The 25,120-nt window shown below is 37.0% G+C and overlaps 1 protein-coding gene across 1 annotated transcript in view; it reads right to left on the bottom strand.

The window, feature by feature from the left end:
* Positions 1 to 5,278: 5,278 nt before the first annotated feature.
* LOC132821724 (uncharacterized) overlaps positions 5,279 to 25,120 on the bottom strand; it is a 59,614-nt gene continuing 39,772 nt past the window's right edge. The window contains exons 3-5 of the mRNA XM_060834432.1: positions 17,000 to 17,344; positions 8,139 to 8,309; positions 5,279 to 5,352 (exon numbers count right to left, since the gene is read on the bottom strand). Coding sequence (XP_060690415.1) covers positions 5,279 to 5,352; positions 8,139 to 8,309; positions 17,000 to 17,344 — 590 coding nt within the window. The remainder of the gene's footprint in view (positions 5,353 to 8,138; positions 8,310 to 16,999; positions 17,345 to 25,120) is intronic.

Here is a 25,120-nt window from a genome sequence, read left to right as displayed (position 1 = left end):
GGGGTAAGTAGCAACTAGTGAGATCTTTTCTTGTTCAAAATTTACCTCAACATGAAAGTACATAGAATCGGGAGTCATGTTGAGGATGTGCAGGGCCATTCACACCTGACCCTGTATGACTGTATTGTGCCACCAGGTCTAGCAGATCTGTCCTGCTGGTGGTGATAAGTGAAGTATAGAACATTGGTTATTAGCTATGGTTTAGTAAGTGTGATTATTTCAGGCTGTTGTTTGACTAACCAGTGTGACAGCTTTCTCAAATTTCAAAGATACACTTTTTATTTACTATTAAAGATGCATGGCAAAGCATCAAGGAAATTAATTGTTAACACTTGCTTGTTTAATAATTTGCTGTGAAATTTATTCAGCAGGCATAGGGTTTGAGATATATGAAAGCACCAAGGCAACCAATGAGTTTTGTTTCATATGCCTTTAATAATGAGAAAATGTTAAATTATCACATCAGTACTCCTACAAAAGAACATTTAATAAATAGGTCAAATTTATTTACATATATTTCTCACAATATTTTGTACAATCTTCCAAGGTCCGATAAAACTCAGGGCTGGATGGTTGTCAAAGGTCAGCTCTAATCAATTGGAAGTGTTATGAAGTCATACACATGAGACTTGAACAAAAAGTGATAGGGTACTAGATATTAAAGTGAAATTTTCTCTACACCTGAATTCCAAAAGTAAAGATCTCAGAACCTGGAAACATATATTTTCAAACCTTTACAAAGCAGTATTATTTGTACTACAAATTTAATAAAGTGAATACGTGAAATCATAGCTAATTGATTATAAGGGATTTCTTTGTAGACCACACATAATGAACTCATCATTGAAATCCATAGGCAGATAATTCTATTGCAGGAAATATCAGATAATTTGACTCACATGTGTCTCATGTTTCATGGAGTGTGATTCATGCACTGCTCAATTAATCTACACATCTTTAAAAATCAATAAATTTAAGAATTGTCATCTCTTCATATAGCAACAGTGTTCTGCTATTTTCATCTAATTTTAATCAACACTAGGGATGCATATTGACAATTAAATGGTAACCTTTTGACCATTACTGAAATGCTTGCCAGATCAATTCCCCACATTGTTGGCAAAGAAATGGAAGCAACTCTCCGAGGATTTTCCTGACCTTTTTCCCCTAATTTATGTGGCCCTTTCCCATTCATCAGTATTTAATTCATCGTTTTCTTAATATATCTTAGAGCAGTCCATAACTCTGTTACTTTAAGCTTCCAAATTTAATTTATTCCCAACAAATTCAGCTCCTTGTTGCTACTGGAAGTAAAATGTACAAGTTGGCTGTGACAGCCCTGACAATAATGAGGATCATTTCAGAAAAGCTGCATATCACCAGGTGGTTAATGATCAATTTCATAACACATGGACTGAATTTTTGTTTCTTGGACAGGAACCTGATGTGGGATCGGTTCCAAGCCCTGACCACAAAAACTGCTTGTTCTAGGCACACCTATCTCTATTTTAAAGGAATTCCACGACCAAGGTGTGTGCTCACCATCCCAAAAAGGATGACGGGTAGCCTCCTGAGGCTGGAGGCTTTGTGGCCCAGTGACTAATTCAGATATAGACATGGATCCTTTCAGGTTTAAGTGCAGTCCTTTCATAGTCTGGTCTAAGCCTGACACACTGGTCTGAGCATGTTGCATGCTAACTGGAAATGTTGGTAAGCCCCTTAATTACTTTTGAACATAAAGTAAAATGCCACAGATGTTGGAAATCTGAAATAAAAACAGAAAATGCTGGAAATAGTCAGCAGGACAGGGAGCAGAGAAAACAGATTTAATGTTTTACTTCAGCCTTCATTTTCAACCTGAAATGCTAACTCAGTCTTCTGCATAGATGTTGTCTGACCCACTAAGAGTTTACTACATTTTCTACTTTCTCTCCTTCATTACATTATTTTGACCTTGCAGGGAGGTAGTAGTGTCAGGAGCTGTTCATGCCTCCAGCTTCTCTGAAAATGGAGTTGTGGTGTTGCACCAACACTATGGCCAGCAATGTCAAATTACATTCAACTGGAGTCCAAGCTTACCTCCTCAGGCAACTGAAAAGCAACCCCTAGCCTTTTACATAATGCTGTCTGTAAGACAGGCTTTGTGAGTTACAGTCCAGCAACTGACTCTATTAAACATTTCAACTTGGTTGAATTGTAAAGTCACTGAAACATTCCGTAATAGTCACTTGTGACTGTAAATGTTGAATTTTGACATTCTGATGGTAAACTTGTACCTATATATTGATATCTTTGTTTAAAATGAAGACACAAAATCAGTAACACAATCTTACATCTTGGGAATTATGTAAATCAGAACATGATGATCCGACTAATTGGATCATGCTATGGCCTTTCAAAATAAATGGCATCCATTACTGGCTAATGTGAACTCCTCACTTCAGGTCACATGAAGAATACTCTGCAATTTTGATATTGCTAAAGAAGAATGCCATGCAGTTTTATTGATCCTACAAATATATGTAGTGCCAGTGGATAAAGTTTTTAATTCACAGAATTAAAGTCCAGCACCAACTCAGTGAGATCACACGTAACATGAGCAAATCTTAAGAGTCCAGTCAGAACCAAAGTAGGAATGATACAATGGCAATCAGCCTGAACAGTTGCCCATTATTTCTAATTGTTTTCAATGGACTCCTCTAGATGATATCAATTTGAAAGTGTTGCTACAGAATCTAGTGATGCCTTCCTAAACTCTCTCTCATCCTTCCAGAGTTAGTCAATGAATTGTCATCCAGGTCAGATTGATTTTATTAGGATTTCTCTTCCTCAGTGTTAGAACATGATCATTTCATACATGATGGTCAAATTGTGCATTCCGTTTTCATCGAAGAAGTAGTAAGAAAGGTCATGTGATAATTCAATGTAGTATCTGAGAGTTCACAGAACAAAGATAAGTAGTCAGATGACACTCTACCAAATTTGTTATCCCTTAATTACCAGCAGTTGTTTTCTGCACACCAGTAGCTTGTTGTTGAGGTGCAAATACAATGGTAGCGTAGTATGAATCATCAGAGGCAATTGAAGAAGCTAGAGTCTGTCGAATATTTTGCCCCGGGACCGTTAGTGCAGCATAGTCAGGACAGAAAACTGTAGAAATTGGATCCTCTGCTTTCTAAAATTAATAAAAGAAAATGAATATGAATAATACTCATCTTTAATTTGTGCATTGCATAGATTTTCTTGAAGTAGAATCCTAAAGTGATTTTAGGCTTGTTTTAAGCCAAATTGATACAATCTCTGCAGCCTGATTCCAGAATGCAGTAACGTTAACCTCTGAGAGATCCCACAAAATCACTTAAACCTAGACAACTGGTGCTTCGTAATATTAGCATGAGCATTAGGTAAAAACATTGAACAATGAGATAGTCCATGACAACTCTTTTATTTCTTCATGTACTTGTCTAGATGGTAGCCTTGCATAAAATTGCAAGTCAAAATTGAACTCTGGCCATATTGCTAAAATGTAGTCCAAGGGTCAGCATAATTGAATTAATTGAGGTGAGTTCCAGACATCAGGAACATTAATAAGAAATGATCTGGGGGGATATGGGCCAAGTGTAGGCAGGTGAGACTGATTTTGTTTGGGATTATGGTTGGCATGGACTAGTTCGACCAAAAGATCTGTTTCCATGCCAAATGACTCTATGACTCCAATACTCTACTACTTATTGGAAACTCTTGGTTTGGATAGGAGTGATCTCAAAAACAGCTTTATGATTCAAAGGTTTGCATTAGCTTAAAGTTGAAACCAATTAGAAAGAAAACCAGAAAGGACTTGGAACATTAATTTTTGCTACGTCCTCAGGAAGGTAGGTAGCCTCCAGGTTCATCAATGCAGATGTGGAAGTGCTGCTGAATTAAGTCAGGGAGAGGGGGAAACACATTGGTTCAGGGCCCTACGCAACATTGGTCAATCATAGTGGAAGGTGATATCGAGAACTATCACCCCACATCTGACAACTCAGCTCTGGCAAATATTGAATTTTCGTATCAGACTAGAAAAAGGCAAGAAGACCTTGCCACATTTACTAATAAAACAAAGTATTAAGTCAAATTTACTAAGCATATTTTCCTAAAGGGATTGCCAGTAAAAACTAATTACAGATGAGGAAGGCTATGCGCTTCACCTGTATTTTTGCAGCTAGGAAAGTCTTAATACCCCAAATCATTTAACTCAAATATTTCTTCAATTATTCCAGGACTAGCACCTCCTCTATGTTCTCTGTTCCATATATTGATCACTTTTCAAATGAAGAATATCCTGAGAAGAGGATATCGGAATTGTATGTAAGTAAGCAGATAAAATCAATGCGTGCTACAATGAAAATAGTTTGCTCAGGGATTTGATGGCCATATTTGGTTTTAGAAATGGCCATTTTGTTTTTATTATTTTACCTTTCTTCCAACAGCTTCACAAACCTCAATAACTAGTAGAAATGATATTCAAAATGAGATACAGTATATTTCCCCCAAATTAACAGGCCACAAGAATCCATGTAGAATTCTAAATCATTATTGTTCAGTGGTCAACTGGCATTGCTTTATCTTGTCAATATCTTTCTAAGAGAATCCATGCAATTATTTAGAATCAAATAGTCTTTTATTCTCTTCATTTTCTGTAATACCGGAAATAAATTGGGATTCACTGAGGAAATGCAGCCAATTGCACAAGGTAACCTCAAAACCAGTAATGTGATCATGACCAAATAATCTATTTGTGATGTCGATTGAAGGATGACTCTTGGCAGGGTCAGTGCCTTTGCTTTTCAACAATATAGTGTCATACTGTCCTGGAGTATCAACCAAAATCTTATGGTCAAGTTCCTGGAAGGTGACATGAAACCACATTGTTCTGACTCAGAGTTTTTGTTAGTTGCACTTTCTCTCTCTCTCTGAAATGAGTTTGGTACAGATCATGTGATCGCAGCTACAGGCTCATTATGTTATAAATATCTATTTCTTACTTTAGCATTGTTCTATTGACTTATTTACTTCAGGGTCAATATAAAACAGAATGGCAGATTCACCTCTGCACCTTACAACTACATATTGTGGCTGATGGGGATCATGTGACTTCCTGAAATGGAAGGGGATCATATGAATATCTGTGCAGTGACAGTTCAGTCGATGTTCATTGCACAGACTATCATCGTTTGGAATAAATTGACCATAGCAATAGAGGATCTGAGTTTATGAAATGAAATCAGCAAACGGTTTAGTGCATGTCAATAACCTTGAGTACAATTACCTGGCAACTGACATCTGCTGGAGGAGGATTGGCATTTGGACCTATAAGAAGAAAGAAATGTGTAAAACACATATTCACAAGCTGGTATGATACATTCGTAAGTGAATTGGATGAGAAAAACACCATCTGCTCCAACTAAAATCTTTGTTCAATGTGATACCATTGTACCTCTTAAAATGTGAAGAATGAAGCCTCTGAGCACACAAAAAACTGTAACTTTCTTTCTATCCAAAGTCTGTAAGTTCAATAGGTAGTCACCAGTATCAGAAATACCTTATTTTACCAGATTTGTCACAGGTTGCTTAGCTACCGCACTGTTATTCACCAGAAGCTGGACCCAAGCATTTTTGAACATGTTATTTGCAGCAACAACCACAGCTTTCAGAAAAATGGAACAAGGTGATTGCATGTAGTGTCAAAATCAGCTTTGTTAGTTTAATGGAATGAACTAGGATTAAACCGATTGTTCTGTTATAATGCGACAGTTTTGTTCTCCTGCAACCTTGCGCTATAGAAACTCAAGCGATGGAAAATCGCGCTGTAGAAGGTTGCAAATAGAAAATTATTATATCCATTCAGTAGAATGTTCGTATTATCCACACAAAGTCCACAATTCGTCAATTGTGCTATAGCCAATTCGTGCTGACGAAATGTGCATTATAGCAGAATGCGCATTTAAAATCAAGGTATAAGCAAACTGAAGTAGAACCACAACTAAAGTTAATATTGTGTGGATAAACTACTCTATTTTGTCCTGTGTGACTTCAAATCCCATTTCAGAAATGATGAACAACTGGCCTCTGAATTTTATAGGTATTTTTCAGAATATCATAATTCTAATAACTCATTAGGTAAAAGCATATATTAATGCCAGATGGTTGATGGCAGAATTATTCCAAGATGATGCGCTTTTTATATTCACAGGTTTTTGTATATATTGCTAGTTTAGACTGCATATCAATGTCTGAGGAAGGTCAGTAGTGATGGAAATTCAATCTCCACAAACAGATGGGAAGCCATTATTTCTGCATCTATCCATTTAAAAAAAAATGTTGGTTTAAATTTCTCAATCAGTTGATTTGCTACAGTTGTGCATCAGAACAGGAGACTATTACAAAAGATATTTTAGAAAACACACAAATTTTCTTTTGACTTTTAAACAAAAAGCTGCCAATGTATATGCAAAGCCTGTAAATTTTTCTTTCCTTGTGATTTTGCAGAATTCAAGGAACGGGACAAAGTCATCCAGCAAAGCAGATGGGAACATCACAATGTGCTCAGAAATTATCTTTGGCACTTAAGATTAGGTCCATGTCCATTTACCTCTGTTGAAATAATCATAGGAGAGGGGGAATAGCAGATGGTTAATTTCTACATGTATTAATATTTTCCCTGAAAGTAAGCATATGTGTTTATCTTTGCTGACCAGTTATACTCTTTCCCTAATGGTGAAGCAGCTTCTAATAAGATCTAAGGAAACCTTCATTGTTCAATGCTGCTGCTGATTTTAAAGAGGTGTCATCTGTATTAAACCTCAAATTTGGAATTAGGGGAAATCAATCACTGACGTTTGAGAATAAAATGTACACAAAAACATATGGCATTGAGCATAGTACACAGTAACTCTTGAAATGCTGTCTAATTGTAATTAATTGTGGTAGCAAATCATATCTCATTACTTTTGATTTTAATAGGTTGTTTATATCATTAATGAACAATCCAGACTGTTGGACTTTTAGCCTAAAGATTTTGAGTTCAAATCCCATTATGGTATTTTGAGAATTTGGAAGAAAATCAGGAATTGGAAAAGCTGGCATCAGTAAAACTGTGAATGTGGGCACTACCCTCACTCACCTTTGGCCTGAGATGCCCCATCTATTGGGTGGGTGCATTATTGGCAGCTGCCAAGTCTCCTAGTGGTGCTGACAACAATGTGATGCTGCCTTACACTGATTGGTAGACTTCCATCCCTGGGAAGGCCAATGAATGACCATTTAATGCCTGACAGGCTTTTCATTCATGTCGGATCTCTCCCATGGAACTGAGAGAGATACTCACAAGCTCTCCAGCTATCGCTTAAGAACATGATTGGGCCTATTAAATCCTGCTTGATGAAGCTATTGGATTATCATAAAGACAAATAAGATTAATTAAAACAGAAATTGCTGGAAAACCAGCAGTTGTTCATTTAAAATAATCTCTTTGTTTTCTCTTTGCCTTTCTGCCATTCTAAGTGATATTGTCCTGGATGGTAAGAATGACTGTGTCCAAAGCTTTTGCCAATGTCAGTCCATAACCATCTGCTGGAAGAGTGATAAAGTTGACTTGTTCCTTATTTTTATTCAGCTCACAGGAAAGATTCAGCCTTTAGTGTTTTGTATTTTTTTTTCTTTAAGAGTCTTCTTCCTTTTGAAATATTGGAACTTTATCTCCAAGGGTATGGCTTATGCTTAGAAAATTTCCAAATGTAGCTTTGTTAATGCAAAACAACAACAAATCAACTGTTGTCTAGTGCTGCAACTCATCCAGATCAAACTATGTCCACCCATCTGCATGAGCTTAACTTTCCTTTTACCACTTACCTCAACTGGGATTTCCACCACATTTAGTCTGTGATCTTTGTCCCTGTACATATAATTTGTGAAAATTCTAGATTATAGATAAATGCAAATGGTTTAAAACAGATAAGTCCAGTGTGCTTGAAAAGTGGAAGCTTAGATCCGTGTGACTGTATAATATCTTTACCAATTTGCTTTAAAGCCTTGTCTGAATTATCTGCTCGAAATATACAATTGATTAAATATAAAATAGATCTTCTGAAACTTACCTTGTTTTTTTGGTCGGTATCTGAATAAAAGATAAATTAACAGGCAGATGATGACAAATGCAGCTAATACTGCTGCAACAATTATTTGAATTCTAGCTTCCTTATTCTGGAATTCTTCTGCCTTGTTATTGTCTGTGTTGTTTCTGTTCTGTGGACCAATCCACTGTTCTTCTGAAAATGAGCAATAATTCATTTAATGAATGACAGGAAATCTCAACAGTTATGGACTGTCAGAATAATATTTTACAAAAATGGCTGTTGCCCACATTTTAAAACAATTCTTTTTGCTTGTAATTGAAATCAAACATATTAAAACTATAGCTAACACAGAGAATGCTGGCTTGGCAGCATCGATGGTGAAAGAAACAGCGTTAATGGTCTAAAGAAGAGACTGGACTCAAAACTTTAATTCTGTTTTTCTCTTCACAAATGGTAGCAGGCATACTGAATTGCTTCAGCAGTCTCTGTGATTCTTTCAAATTTCCTGTAGCCACAGTGTTTTGCTTTTACTATTAAACTGCAATATTTGTAATGCACACATTAATAATTAATTCATGGCAAGGCTATATATTTTACCACAGCTTTAGCAGTAGCATTCATCTTAATATTTGTAATGTTATCCCAGTAAGGAAAAAAAGTAGCAGTAAAGGTATTCCAAGCCACTTCTCTGAAACATCTGGTGGTCAGATTTGAAGCAACATATATGGAGGGCTCTTTACAAATCAAATGTCCACTTTCTTAGCTAAGACGTGATAGAAGGCATTGAAGATACTTCTGTGTGTGTGTTTGTGTGTGTCTCTGTGTGTGTCTGTGTGTGTTGGTGGAGATGGCAAGTGATGGCAAGTTGGAGGGGATAAAATAATCCAAAAAAAGGTGATATAAATGTTAAAGAAATTACAGATGGTGAACTTTCTTCACAACAGTGATAGATACGTGTTTTGAAGGATGTCTTTATGTCAAACTGACTTCTGTATTCTCCAGTAATTTCTTGAGGATCTGGTTATTACAAATTATATGGATTAACTTCCTTCAAGGGCCACCTTTATTCATTTGTGAATATAATTATATAAATTCCCATCTGCACTATTTACAGAGGAACCTCGATTATCCGAAGGATATGGGCGGGCAATATTTTGCTCAGTTAATCGAACTCCAGATAATCGAATGCCGGGTAACATAGTTTAGCCGAGCATTGGGACATTGTGATCTTGCCAGATAATCTGATATTTGGATAATTGAATGCCGGATAATCAAGGTTCCCTCTGTACTTGGCTATTTTGAATGGGATTCAGCTGGTGATAAAATAGCCTGATATGAATTTATGAAGATGAATTAACAGATGCACTGAAAGTAGCACCCAGAGGGTTTTCTGCATCAACATCAGCCTACTTTTACTAGTAATTTAATAATTTGCAAATTATTATTGGTGAGGCATTAATGGTTCTGATGGAATTAAAAGTAAAATGGATTGCTGTAAAGTCTGGAAAGATTTCTGCTTCAGAAAGTACAGCAAGATTTTTAACACCATTTTTGCTTGCTTTAATCTGCACCAAGTTGAACAAGTTAATTGAGAGGGAATTACTCAAAATTATGGTTTCCCGTTATTAAAAAAAATGTTACAATGGTACAACAAAATGATAGATACATAAAACTGTTATTTTAAAAGGATTTACAGTCAAGTTGTCGAACCTAATGAAGATTATTGATTTCTTTTTAAACTTATTTCTAGCTAAGCATCACACACACCAATTAAACCAATGGGTCAATCTTTCCCTCATGAATGGCTTTAAAAATTCTATTGTTAATTGCTCATGGTTTGCATTTTTCCATTCTGTCACACAGACTCAACTGCATGCTTTGGAATAGATTTTGACTTGTCAAAGTAATAGTGAGGTGAATAGTGATGGTCTACAATAGCTATACGAAAAGAGACTTTCAATGTTGTCTCACCATTGTTGAATGTTGCAACTTTCCTGTATTTACATGGCAAACATGAACTAAATTTCTTGCACAAAAAGTCAAATTTTGTAATTTCATGTGTAAACATTGTTTGAATACCATGCAAATGTTTAGTTACTGCCAAGCAACTTTGTTAAATCTGAAAATTAAAATTGTGGAATTCCATTCCTTCAGAAATTATTTATTGCTAGAGATTTTGGAAACATCAGTTTTAAAACAAAGTGTAGAGAAACAAAGAAAAAGGCAGAATGTAAAATTGTCTGTCAATTGGTAATCATTCATTTTGCTTTAAATTAATTTATTTCAAGCCTCAAAAGAAATTCATGGTACTTGGAAGTTACAGCAACAAATATTCACTCTTTGCTAACTTCTTACTTCAATCTTTTATGTTCTACGGTTTCCTGTTACAGTTTAAAGATAATCATCAAAGAGAAAATATGAGCAGTCAAAAAGTGAGATCAGAAGTCTTAGCAAGATTGAATGTTCCTACTTAGAGGCTGCAGGTGGAAAGTGTATCCCTCTTAAAAACATTTTAGTGTTTAATAACTAACAAAGAAATGTGGGTTCAACCTTTCTTATCTAACGGAATTTCCTCTTAACCATTAGTATTAGCTGTGACAACTACTGAGTACACACAGTTTTAGATTACGTGTACATTTTTTACATGTTGTGTCTAGTCATGAGACGCTCTGGGAAACACTTTGGGAAATACCCCTACATCCTTCTTTATTTTATCATGTACAATTTGAAAAATCATGGAAACTGCTGTTTTCTAAATAAAAATTAAGGTAACATTTGTTCATTGACTGTTTTTGCACACAGACCAATATTTCTGAACAATGTGAATGGAATATTCACTAGGTACGCCTGAGATTCTAAAGGTTGTTTTTCCCTTATAATATAGTGACTTTCTTATGACTCTCAGTCAAGGATTTCATATTCATAAAATCACCTATTTATTAATAATTACTTTAGTAATATCTCCTGTGACTTACTGGGATTATTTTTATCACTAGGTTACAGGTTCCATAGCAAATGTTTCCCTATCTGCAGCCCTTATTGCCTAGTTGTTGGGCCACCATAGTTTTGATGAAGGGCTTATGCCCGAAACGTCGAATTTCCTGTTCCTTGGATGCTGCCTGACCTGCTGCGCTTTTCCAGCAACACATTTTCAGCTCAGCATAGTCTTACCAGACCACAGGGGCTGCTGTCTTATCAGAGAGAAGTGACTGGTGGTGCGTTAACCTGAGGGCTACCAGACCTCAGGCGAGGGAAGAGGTTGAGAAGGAGAATCCTTCATGGTGACTAGTGTTGGGAATTGAAGCAATGCTGCTAGCATCATACTGCTCTGTAAATTGACAATCTAGCCAACTGAGCTAAACTGATTCCCTGTCTAGTTGTATCTGTATATAAGATCATTATTTTTCTGTTGATCAAACTTTTTGAAACCATTACTCAAATGATTCTTAAATAAACTGGTGCAGATCAATTGAATTTGATGGCATTCTTTCCGATGTATCAAATTGGTTCCAGAGAGTCTCACAAAGGTAACTGTACAATCGTAATTACACAGAAATATGGATTGATAGAATATAGATACACAGCCTTCCGTGTTCCATTTAAAACAATCCAATTTTTCCTCATATGGTAAAGTTCTCAATTCCAGGTAATTTCCTTGTAAACTGCCTCTGTATCCTCTCCAATGTCATTGCAGAACTTCTGCAATTATCCGTAGGCAATACTCTAGCTGTGACTTCTAATTATGTTTTACACAGTTCCAGTTTAACACCCCCTACCCTAATGATTATTACCCGAGGCAATTAAAGTATATACTCCACATGTCTTCTTAACCAATTTACTGTCTACTACTTCAGGGATCTGTGTTGTTCCTTTTCTTAGTATCCTACCATTTATTCTTTCTGGTATTCCCTTGCTTGTTTGCCCTGCTCAAAATGCATTTATGTCACATTTCTTTGGATTGAATTCGATTCTTCCATTGAGCATCTGAAAAATTTATAAATAAATTGATGGCAGCTTGTTAAAAAAAAGTATCTTTGGTGTTTGTAATGAATATGTAAATATACGGTTTGCATTTATGATTTTATGACAAATCACAACCAGAAAACATGCCCCATGAGTCTTTATAAAACTGCCCATGAGTTTATAGTTAGGAGATTCAGTGAGCTCCTTAGTCATTGTGAGATGAATGGAGCATATGGAGAGTCCTTGTGTCAACTATATCCTGCAGATCATAGTCCTAGAAATCTCAGGGGTGTGATCCTACTGTTATGCCAGGACTGCATGTGTTAGTGACTTCTGCTGTTGACCCTGCCCCGAATACACAGGGTCAGTTGAAGGCCATTTTACTTGCGTGAGGTCATATGACATTTGCTCAAGGCAGCTACAACTGGAGAGGAATTCCTTTCCACAGACTGGAGGGAAATATTGGATTTCCCCTGTTGCATCAAAACTGCTCATCTTTGCCTTCACTAAAGCTTTCCTCCTTAAAGCCTGGATCCAATGTGGTCTTCACTGCTGTTTGAGAAGATGTGTGAAAGAATTACCATTCCTGAGTATTTTTAGTAAACTAATTGAAAGTTTAATTCATGGGACTGAAAATGTTTTGTTCCCTTTTATATATAACGAAAACATGCCCCATGAAAAGTTCAATGACAAGTTCAGGAACGCATGCCAGGAACAGTAAAGATGTCCCTAAAAGTAAGGTATTAATCTGGTGAAGCAGAACTATTTGAATGCCGAACAGCACAAGCAGTAGGTGTTAGATAGAGCTAAGTGATCCCACAACCAAAGGAATAGATCTAAGATCTACAGTTCTGCTACATCCAGTTGTGAATGCTAGTGGGCAATTAAACAACTCACTGAAGGAGAATGCTCCACAACAATCCTCATTCTCAATGATGCCCGAATCCAACATAGCACAAAAGATGGGACTGAAATATTTGCAAGAATCTTCAGCCAGCAGTGCCAAGTGGTTGATCCTTGTCAGCCTGTAGAGGTCTCCAGCTTAACAGATACCAATCTTTCACCAACGCTATTCAATTCACTCCACATGGTTTCAAGAAATAGTTGGATGCACTAGATTTTGCAAAGGTAATGTGCCCTGACAATATTCTGGCAATGGTATTGAAAATATGTGTCAAGAATGTGCTGCACTCTTTGCCAAGCAGCTCAGTGTAGCCACAACACTTGCATCACAACATGGGAATTTGCCCAGGTATGTCTGTACAGAAAATGCAAGACAAACCTAACCGAGCCAATTATAGCATTCAATCACCAGTAAAGTCTTAGAGAGTCTTATAAATAGTCAAGCCACTCAGACTCTAACCTTATCACAGCATTAGTTCAAATATGGACAAAAATGTTGAGCTCAGAGGTGAAGTGAGAGTGACCACCCTTGATTGTCATCAAGGCCGCATTTGACTGGATGTGACATCAAGGAACTCGAGCAAAACTAGAGTCAGCAGAAATTGGAAGAAAATCTCCAACTGGCCGCAGTCATACCTGGAACAAAGAAAGGTGGTTGTAGTTGTTGGAGGTCAGTCGTCTAAGACATCTTTGCAGGAGTTCCTCAGAGTAAGTGTTCTAGGCCCACCCATCTTCAGCTGCTTCTCAATGACCTTCCCACCATCATATGGTTAGAAGTGGTAATGTTTGCTGGTGATTGTGCAATATTTAGGATATCTTAGATACTGAAATAGTTGATGTCTAAATTAATCAAGACCTTCACAATATCCTGGTGTTGGGCTGACAAGTGGCAAGTAACATTTATGCCACACAAGTGCCAGACAATGATTATCCAACAACAAAGATTCGAAGCATTTCCCCTTGACATCCAATGACTTTTCCATAGTTGAATGAGCTTTGACCAAAATCTGAACTGAACTAGCCATATAAATACCGTAGCTACAATATTAGGTCAGAGGATAAGAATCCTGCAATGGTAATTCACCTCCTGACTCCCCAAAGCCTCTCTAACATTTACAAGTCAGGACTGTGATAGAATACTCTCAAGTTGCCCTGATGGGTACAGCTCCAACAACACTCAAGAAGCTTGACACCATCCAGGACAAAGTAACCTTGTGGACGACTACCAAATCCAAAAGCATTCACCTCCCCCACCACTGACGTTCATTGGCAACAGTATTCAAGATGGACACCAGAAATTCTTCAAAGCACCATACACAGCACCCTCCAAGCCCCCAGCCACTACAATTTAGAAGGACAAGGGTGGCAGATACATGGGAACACCACAACTTGCAAGCTCTCCTCCAAGCTACCTACCTCTTGACTTGGAAATATGTTGCCATTCCTTCGGTGTTCCTGGGTCAAGATCCTGGAACTCCTTCCTTAATGACATTTTAGGTTTACCGACAGCACATGGATTACAGCACTTCCAAAAGACAACTCACCACCATCTTCTGAACCGCAACTTGGCATGGACAATAACAGCTGACCCAGCCAATGGCGTGCACATTCCATGAATGAATAGAAGTGATCTTAACTCAGCAAGTGGTTACCTATTTCTGGTCTAAGTGGAACCTCTTTCTGGTCGCATTAGAACTGCATCTACCTGACACCGACACTGGCAAGCAAACAAAAATTTCTATTTCTGGTATTAGAGATAATAGTGATCATAGAAACATAGAAGCCTTACAGTGTGGAAACAGGCTATTGGCCCAAGAAGTCCACACCAACCTGTTGAAGAGTAACTCACCCAGACCCATTCCCCTAATCTATTACTCTACATTTACCCCTGACTAATGCACCAAACCTCCATATCCCTGAACACTATGGGCAATTTAGCTTGGCCAATTCACCTAACCTGTACATCTTTGGATTGTGGGAGGTAATCTTCTGAACATTAGTTTCAAGAAAATAAACAATTTGCAATAGTTCCAATTACACATCATTTTATCAAACATGTAACATGGATAAAAAAAAAATAAGTTTCAGGCTGTAGGTGGGGGGTGAATTTGGGTATTTTTTTGAGTACATTTTAAAAATGACTAATTTGTTCTAATTCATTTTTTCAAAACTAAGAACTTTTAAAATTTTTTAGTGCAAATATTAAATTGCTATTGTAAAACACAACACGTTCAGACATTCAAGTCTTTTAGATTTCTCATGTCACTGGAAGTTAAAATTTCAGTTCCCTGATTCCAATCTGTGCAATTTACATAAGAATTTTCAAAGACACTCAAACAAAGCACAAGCCTGAAAAATCTCACATCAATTTCCACAGTTAATAACAAAGGAGGTATGTGTCCATTTTAAGTTGAAAAGAGACTTTGCACTAAACCCATATTGAATGCAATCGAAAAACTTTTGATAAGGACAGATATTCTCAAAGAACATTAATCTATCTCTGAAATAAACACCAAAGGATGAGAATTAAAATGAAAATGTTGAAAAATAGTGAATCATCAAACAAAAAAGGAAGAAATGAAAAGCACAGTTTGGCACTGTAACAGAGGTGGTGAGGGAAAAATAGTACACACATCAAAACTGCTTGGACTAAACATGACCTTTCTTAACCATATATATTGGTATGTTGTGCAGCTGCAGCAACCTTTACAGTTCCTGAATCTGGTTTACTTTTAGCTTTGTGCACACAAGAACGTGCTCATGTTTCTCTGGCTTCACAATATAGAATGGTTTTATACCAACAATTTTAAAGGTATTCTAGAAGGCACAGACAAACACTCATGAATCCAGTCTTGGAACAATCTGTGCATTGACAATAAGAAGAAGGACTCTGGAATACTATTCTCATTAAACAGTGCACTCTCATTTTACATAAACTGAAAATTGCTGTTAATGGAAACCATAACATTTTTTAATTATTGTGCAATGGAAATAATATACAGTTTTCATCATTGTACAATGCTAAATAGATTCATGGGTTTATTCTTGGGCTTAATATAAATTCCAGTAATGTTCTAATATATATTTCCTAACTTAGTTTTTGAAGTTTGTGATTTGTAGTTGAAGTTCTGAAAGATTATATTATGCTAGCTTCTCTATATTTTGGAATGTAACTTGTTCATATAAAGAGTTTTTAATGCACATTGAAAATTTCAATTAAGTATATTCAGGTCAATAAATAAAGCATTTCATCCAAGAAAGATATCTGAAATGCACCCTTTTGATATTGTTAAACGACAATAGCTATTACTGATGTGTTGTTTTAAGTTTTGTTTTATTCATTCACAGGACGTGGGCATCCCTGGCTAGGCCAATATTTATTGCTTGTTCCTAATTATTAAAAGTGAACCACTTTACTTTGGGACTAGAGTTGTATGTAGTCCAGACCAGAAATGGATGACAGTTTCTTTACCTAAAAGACATTAGTAAACCAGATGGGTTTTTCCTGAAAATTGACTATGAAGTCATTATCATCATTAGACTCTTCCATCAGATTTTTTGAAATTGAATTCAAATTCCTCCATCTGCCATGGCAGGATTCCAAGTGCCCAGAACATTACCAGGATTTCTGGATTAGTAGTCTAGCAATAATACCACTCGGCCATCAACTCCCCAATATTCTAAAGATTTATCTTTTCAGACAGTTATGACATAAACATCGAACTAAATGTGGGCAATGAAGAGTGCTGGTTCAAATCAAATATCAATGGGTGTTGAGTTAAGAAGGCAGCTTAATTTTGAAATTTTCTTACAGAATTTGACATCTTACCCACAATGTGGAATATGGATATACACTCTACTGAGGAATTTAAAACAACTCACAATTGTAATTTTTAAATCCCTATGTCATCACTCTGAACATATGTAAATATAAGTGAATGATAACATTCAGCAATTTAACCTTTGATAATGCATTAAATTATTTACTTCGATGCTGAGAAAGTTCAGAAACGTACCAGTAACAGTAAGGTTTGTTGCATTGGCTTTCTTTATGATCTCAGGGCTAGAAAATGAGACCAGTTCACAACCATATTCTCCAGAGTCATTTTTCACCAGCTGTGTAATTGACATTGATGCCTTATAGGTGCTAAGGTCCCATTTAAAAAGGACACGGTTAATGGCTGTGAAGTTCCTTGTCCTTAAATTGATTTCTCCAACCTTTGATTTACTTGTGTATCTGTACCATACTAGTCTCATGTCTTCAGTGGCATTTCCATTATGAAGTTCACAGTAGATCTGAGCTGACTGACCAGATTTCTTCTCAATATTCATAGGATACTGTTTCAGAATTAGTGATTCACCTGAAAATAAAAATCACAGAGACATTAACATGATAGAATGGTGTAGCTCATTTCTCCTCATTTTTCCCAATGTGGTCAGTTAGTATGGTTGAATCACATTACAGTGAGGCCAAACTCATCTCAGCTTTAGTAATTGTGGGAGACAATTGGCTGAAATCGTACTCTTTACAATCAGTGGCATCTTACAAGGATCCATATTCACAGTTCTCATTGTTTTCTATTTATATATAAAAATATTATTAAAATAATCTTTATGTCTCTTATAATACTAAAGCTCATGTACACTTGTTTTCCACTAACTTTGGTTCAGGTTTTGATTCATTTATCTCAACTTATCACTAATTTACAGATCAGATTGCAAACCAGGTGTGTTTTATGCCTTTGAATATATAAGCCTTTGCATTGAGTCCTAAGACATTTGCAACTGGTTTAAATAACATATAAGCAACATACGTACCCAGAGAATAAGGGTCAGACTTTAACCATTCATTATTGAATTGTGTAAGTGATATTGTTTGAGCTGCTGCGCTCTTTTAATAGTAAAAATTGTTATCGTGAGAATATTATCAAGCCAGGAACATTATCGCATAGCAAGACAATGCTGAAATTTCTACATTGTAGAATATTGAAACTTCCACTGTTTTGAGATTCAGGTAGTCTCCTTGTTGAATATCGGCAGGAGTGTTATAAATAATAAGCAGGGAAAAATAAAGAATAATTGATTTCATTTTGTTTTCAAAAAATTATTGATATAGCTGATATAATTTCAAAGATACTGTACAACAGAAATACCACACACCTGCTACAAAGTTAAAGAATTACATTTAGAATATTGCAGGAAATCATTTAGAATACACACATACACAGCTATTTAAACCATCCAGTGATATTAAAGTACTATAAAAAGGTTAAATGGTCACAAAGGTTTCATTGCACTCTTTTTGAACAATACGCCTAGATGTCCAAAAAAACCAGAAATTGCTGGAGAAACTCAGCAGGTCCAGCAGCATCCCATGGGAAGAAAGTGAAATTAATGTTTTAACTTTGGTAACTCTTCATCAGAACCTCACAAGAGTTTTTTGTTTCATTGTATAGTTATCAATGCACATTTAAATGTAGCAACGCTGATAATAGAGTTTACGACTGTAGCCTTTCATGTGGAATTATGATTTGCTTGATAGTTAACACTTCACAAGATAATTTTGACATGCCCATTTTGGAATGAATGTTGAAAAAAGATTATGAGAAAGATGGAAGTAGAGGGTATTGGAAAAATCCTTTGAAAGCACATGATTGTTTTATCAGGCATCAAATTGATCAATTTTACGCAATGTGACAGAAACTAACACAATATATACCTATTATGTACTGCACTCAGAATTCCATTTGTGTTTGATGATTCTTAATGGAAATGCAACATTCAACTGCTACTTAAATTGGCCTGTCAATAATTTACTATTCTTTAGTACTTTTAATCAGTATTTATTTATTTTTATACTTTCTTCAGGATTTATTAGTTTTTATACGTCTTTGTATTTCACGCACACACTAGAAAGTAAGACATAGGTGAATAACAAACAAAGAACACAAAAAATAGTTATTGAAGTTACATGTCATGCACAATGTTTTTTAGTTACAATTAAAATTGCTTTCATGTGTTGTCTAATTGATTTAATGACATTTCTGTGACATTATATCAACGTTTTCCAGCAAATGTAAGTCAGCAATGTTTGAGCAGATATATGATTGTGGTATTTATAGTGCTCTGAAACCTTGTGTTGATGGTGTTCAAAGTAGTCTATTAACCTAAATAGAGGATTGGCTAAATAATAGTAGCAAAATTATTTGAATAATGAGAACATTGTCAGGACAGAAATCTGTATCTACTGATGTGCACCAAGGATCAGTGCCAGGCCATAATCTGAATAACTTGGAGGAGGAAAGCAAGATTTATGGATGACACAAAAATAGGTGGAAAAACAAACAGTGAGGATAACACAAAGAGTCTGCAGACAAATATAGCCAGTTTGGGAGAGTGGGCAAAAACTTGACAGATGGAATATAATGTGGGGAAATGCGAGGTTATGAACTTTGGCAGGAGAAATGGAGAATCTACATATTACAGTTTTTTTCTGCTATAAAGCATGTTATGTTAATGCAAATTCACTGTAACGTGATTGATGAACTGGGGACACTGTTTCTAAAGCACAAACTTTTAAAGCTTGTACTGGTTATAATGCGATTCCAGTCCCATTAATTTAAATGATGCTGCCATTACATGATTTTCTTATAGCACGGGATTGCACAAGAATGGAACAACCGCGTAATAACAGAACTGATTGTATTTAAATGGAGAAGGGCTGCAGAGAAGTGCAGTACAAAGGGATTCGAGAGTCCTCATGCATGAATCACATAAAGCTAGCATCTAAGTTCAACGGGTAATACAGAAGGCAAACGATGTATTGATATATATTTCAAAGGGAATGCAGTACAATAACAAGGAAGTCTTGCTAAAGCTATGCAAAGCACTACTTAGACCACATCTAGAATACTATGAAAAGTTTCCCTTATCTAAGTGAAAATGTACTGCTACTGGAGGCAGCCATCAGATTGCATTTGCAAGATTGATCCTGTTTAACAAGAAATTTTCTTATGAGAAGAGATTGAACGGATTGTGTCTGAACTTATTGGAGTTTAGAACAATGAGAGGAGACCCTATTGAAATATACAAATCCTTAGGGTAGATGAGGAGAGGTTATTTCCCCTTGTGGGACCAAACAGTGGAATCTCAGGTTAAGGATTGCATGGTTTTGAGAGATATAAGAAGGAATTTATTAGAGAGTCGCAGAGTCATAGAGAAGTAGAGCACAGAAATAGACCATTTGGTCCAACTCGTCCATGCCGCCCAGATAACCTAATCTAATCTAATCCCATTTGCCAGCACTTGGCCCATATCCCTCTAAACCCTTTCTATTCATATACCCATCCAGATGCCTTTTAAATGCTGCAATTGTACCAGCATCCACCACTTCTTCTGGCAGCTCATTCCATGCATGCACCACTCTCTGCATGAAAGAATTGCCCCTTCGGTCCCTTTTATATCTTTCCCCTCTCACCCTGAACCTAAGCCCTCTAGTTCTGAACTCCCCACTCCAGGGAAAAGACCTTATCTGTTTGTCCTATCCATGCTCCTCATGATTTTATAAACGTTCATAAAGTCAGCCCTCAGCCTCCGATGCTTAAGGGAAAACAGCCCCAACCTATTCAGCCTCGCCCTAAAGCTCAAATCCTCCAACCCTGGCAACATTGTTGTAAACCTTTTTTGAACTCGTTCAAGTTTCATAACATCCTTCTGATACGAATGAGACCAGAATTGCACACAATATTCCAAAAGTGGCCTAACTAATATCCTGTACACCCACAGCATGACCTCCCAATTCCTATACTAAATGCTCTGTCCAATAAAGGAAAGCATTCCAAATGCCTTCATCACTATCCTATCCACCTGTGACTCTACTTTCAAGGAACCGTGAACCTGCAATCCAAGGTCTCTTTGTTCAGCAACATTCCCTAGAACCTTACCTTTAAACTTAGACTTAGACTTAGACTTACAGTGTGGAAACAGGCCCTTCGGCCCAACAAGTCCACACCGACCCGCCGAAGCGCAACCCACCCATACCCCTACATTTACCCCTTACCTAACACTACGGGCAATTTAGCATGGCCAATTCACCTGACCCGCACATCTTTGGACAGTGGGAGGAAACCGGAGCACCCGGAGGAAACCCACGCAGACACGGGGAGAACGTGCAAACTCCACACAGTCAGTTGCCTGAGTCGGGAATTGAACCCGGGTCTCTGGTGCTGTGAGACAGCAGTGCTAACCACTGTGCCACCGTGCCGCCCATGAATTAGATTACTTAGTGTGGAAACAGGCCCTTCGGCGCAACAAGTCCCCACACCGACCCTCCGAAGGGCAACCCACCCAGACCCATTCCCCTACACCTAACACAAAGTGCAATTTAGAATGGGCAATTCACCTAACCAGAGCACACGGAGGAAACCCACGCAGACATTGGGAGAATGTGCAAATTCCATACAGACAATTGCTTAAGGCGGGAATTGAACCTCAGTCTCTGGCGCTATGAGGCAGCAGTGCTAACCACTGTGCCACCGGGCCACCCAATAATGTCTAACAGATTTCTTACAGTGTGGAAACAGGCCCTTCGGCCTCAACAAGTCTGCACCGACCCTCTGAAGAGCAACCCACCCAGACCCATTCCCTACACTGCACACTATGGGCAATTTGGCATGGCCAATTCACCTAACCTGCAAATTTTTGGACTGTGGGAGGAAACCGGAGCAAACCCGTACAGACACAGGGAGAATGTGCAAACTCCACACAGACAGTTGCCGGAGGTGGGAATTGAACCCCACTCTCTGGCGCTGTAAGGCAGCAGTGCTAACCACTGTGCCACCCTCTGAGTGAGTAAGTCAAGCCCTGATTTGCTTTTCCAAAATGCAGCCCCTCATATTTATCTAAATTAAACTCCACCTGCCACTACTCAGCCCATTGGCCCATCTAATCAAAATCCTCTTTGCTGTCCACTACTTCTCACAGAATTTGTGGAATTCTTTCAATATATATTCAAGGCTGAGACAGGCAGATTTCTAACCAGGAAGTAAACCAAGGGTTATGGGGAAAAGGAAGGAAAATGGAGCTGAGGATTATCAAATCAGCAATTATCTCATTAAATGACGGAGCAGACTTGATGGGATCAATGGTCTACTTCTGTCTCTTACATTCTTATAGTGTAGTCAGTGTTGAAAAATCCAAAGCCCTATCTATGAAGGATATTGCTGATCTGGAGTGAAAGGCTTAAAAACACTTTGACCATCTCTTGTTCTGACCAAATTGGAAGCAGTCATTGATAAAATAGTTCAATTTTGCTTTGTTGCCATCCATTAAAACCAACAACAAACCTCAACAAATAGCTTGTGCAGAGAAGTGGAAAACAATTTTCAAGAGAAGATTGAGGTCAAATAGATAGCAATAAGCATTTATTGTGAATTGAAGAACAGGGATTTTCTTTTAGTTTTCCAGAAGCACTCTAAGCTAACCTATTGTTAAGTCTCCTATAATGACACATTGTATTCTGCTTTTAATGTTACAAAAAGACAGAGCTGAATTATACAACATTCATGGAAGTGACGAGAGGTATGTTTACATTGGAACTTTAATGTTGCTGTAAAACAGTTTTGTGGTCTCCTGTGACATTTTAACTTTTGAGTAAGGTTCTCACTGAGCTGTCTAAAATCATTTGGATTTGACAAGAATTTGAAATTATATTGCACTTGTCACATCAGTAAAATGTGAAAGTACTTCAAAACTAATGGGTTATTTCTGAAACGTAACTGTTATGAAGGCTTAGATTTTGGGTGCTTTTTAAACATATCTAGAAACAATTCAGAAGTAAGAAGCATACAAATACACTTAGTCATTAAAACGTTTAGCACTCAGATTGGTAGCTAAAATTTGAATGTGTCCCAAAGTGTGAGCCTGATCTCAAACTTGAAAACAAAGAACTTAGTAAATGTGATGAGTTCTCTCAAAAATTCAACAAGCCACTAACATTCCACTTTTAAGACAACATAGACTGCAAGCTTCTTTTTGATATTATGGATAGCGTTGCCATGAAATCCCGTTCTTAAAAATAAAATAATTTAAAGTCAAAATTGTAAAAGTATCATTCTTCCATTTATCATTAAAAAATGGAATTTTGGGCTAAATTTCATTGCCCTTTCTTAACTCCAGTTCTGCCTTTCTGCCCCTGGTTCATATCCCAAAGCAAAACTTTTACCCCGACTCTCACAATCACCCTACGAAAGCCATTTGGAGAAAGTTGAAATTTAAATTTTAATATCTTTGAGCAAAAAAGAAGTAGAATTCTGTATTCTTACAGACAAATATATAGCAATAACAATGATTTCATTTTTTTTTACAGATTTTAAGCTGTATGGAATGGTTAACAGTTGCTGCACAACAACAGAAATATGTCAAAGGAATGTTATTACAGAGGGTGTGATAAAAGGAAAAAGCTGCAAAGAGAACTGTCAGATATGACTTTTTTTTGGAAACTGTCCTTTCAGAAAGGTTTACGGTATAAATGGTTTTCCAGTTTGCCAAACATAAATATATATCTGAGTTGAGTTGAATACCTGATATGACACAAATATGATGTTAAAAACCAGTCACACATACCTAGTGTAGACAATACTGTTGATTGTATCACTCTTACTCATCAAATGAGCCACATTTATAGATTACGAATGTAGAATACCTTGAGCAATATACCCAGATTTGCATCTTTGCTACTTTCTTAATGTTCAGCTTAATGCCCTTTTTGACAACCTATTGCTCCTGACTTCAATGGGACCCTATTATCTACAGTATTGACGGATGATAGTATGCAGTAGACTACTGAAAACCAACAAATTCTTGAGCTTACAGCAAGCGAATGCACAGTATAAATAATATACAAAACTCTGTTTTGGAAATTACAGTGAGTGATTTTGTTGCACAAGTCTTTAAAGTAACATTATCAAATTCTCTTCCATGCCAATTTAAGAGAACGTGTTTATTATAAATCAATTATATAATTTATGGACTAGCTCTACTGAAAAAAGCAAAGAAAGATATTTCATAAAAATACACCATATATTCCAGCAGTGGTTTTGCTGCCAGTAATTTCCTGACTATCGTACAATGTAATATAAATAATAAATGATTTATCAGTGGCCTGAACTCATTGGAGATAATGTATGAGACCTTTAACTGGATTTCACAGTACTAAACGTTCTAGATCAATTTGAGTTCATAAAAGTGCTTGAAAAATCTGCTTCCTTTTAATCTAAAGTCAGTTTTCAACATCAAAAGACTAAAAGTAAAGAGAAACCCGTACTCACCCAAAGTCATAGAAAACATCAAGAAGATTTGTTGAGCAAACAACATGGTCATTTCTATCATGACTTCAGGCAGACACAGCCATTAACGAGTCAAGGTTATTGAACACTGTACATTCTCTTAGTACTCAGGATATCTATGAGCTAGTTTCCTCCGTAAGTGAGTAGCAACCAACGTCTTGATTCTGAGTATGTATCACACCCCCACAGAAACCTAACTGCTGAATGGGAGCTTCCCCTGCCTGGTTTGCAGATCTCACATTTTCTTTTAATGTGGCCCAATTAAATGAGGGTGGCCTCGGATATGACGCTACCCTCCCATTATGAGGGGACCCATTACGCTATGGGGTATCATAATACTAATTGATTTGAATGATTCCTGAAACAGATCGCACAATTACCGCACCCCCGAAACGTACACTTTCCCCAAACTTTCCTACGCGATAAACAACATTATCAAACAAACACATGATATCTACAAATTGGGACTTACTGTTTTAGGGCTGTTTTCTTCATTCTTAATTGTTAATCAATGTGTTTCTATGTACTTACATCATTTAATTTACACTTCCATGAAGGCATCCTGATAACCAGCGATAACAACAGCTGATAAAATATTGGTAGAGTCAGAGCTGGCAGAGGTAATGGATGGGATGATAATTGAAAGGCAAGCGATACTCAAAAGCCTTTGCTTGGAGTGGATAAGCCACCTGGTCTGTGTGGCTAGTCCCCCAGGAGGGGAGTGATGGGGTATAGATAGCTGAAGGTGTTATAGTAATCTTCTAAACTTCCCTAGATATCGGGGAGGTACCA

The sequence above is a fragment of the Hemiscyllium ocellatum genome, chromosome 13 (genome assembly GCF_020745735.1).
Source record: "Hemiscyllium ocellatum isolate sHemOce1 chromosome 13, sHemOce1.pat.X.cur, whole genome shotgun sequence".
NCBI classification, from domain to species: domain Eukaryota; kingdom Metazoa; phylum Chordata; class Chondrichthyes; order Orectolobiformes; family Hemiscylliidae; genus Hemiscyllium; species Hemiscyllium ocellatum.
This window is presented reverse-complemented; position numbering and strand designations above follow the sequence as displayed.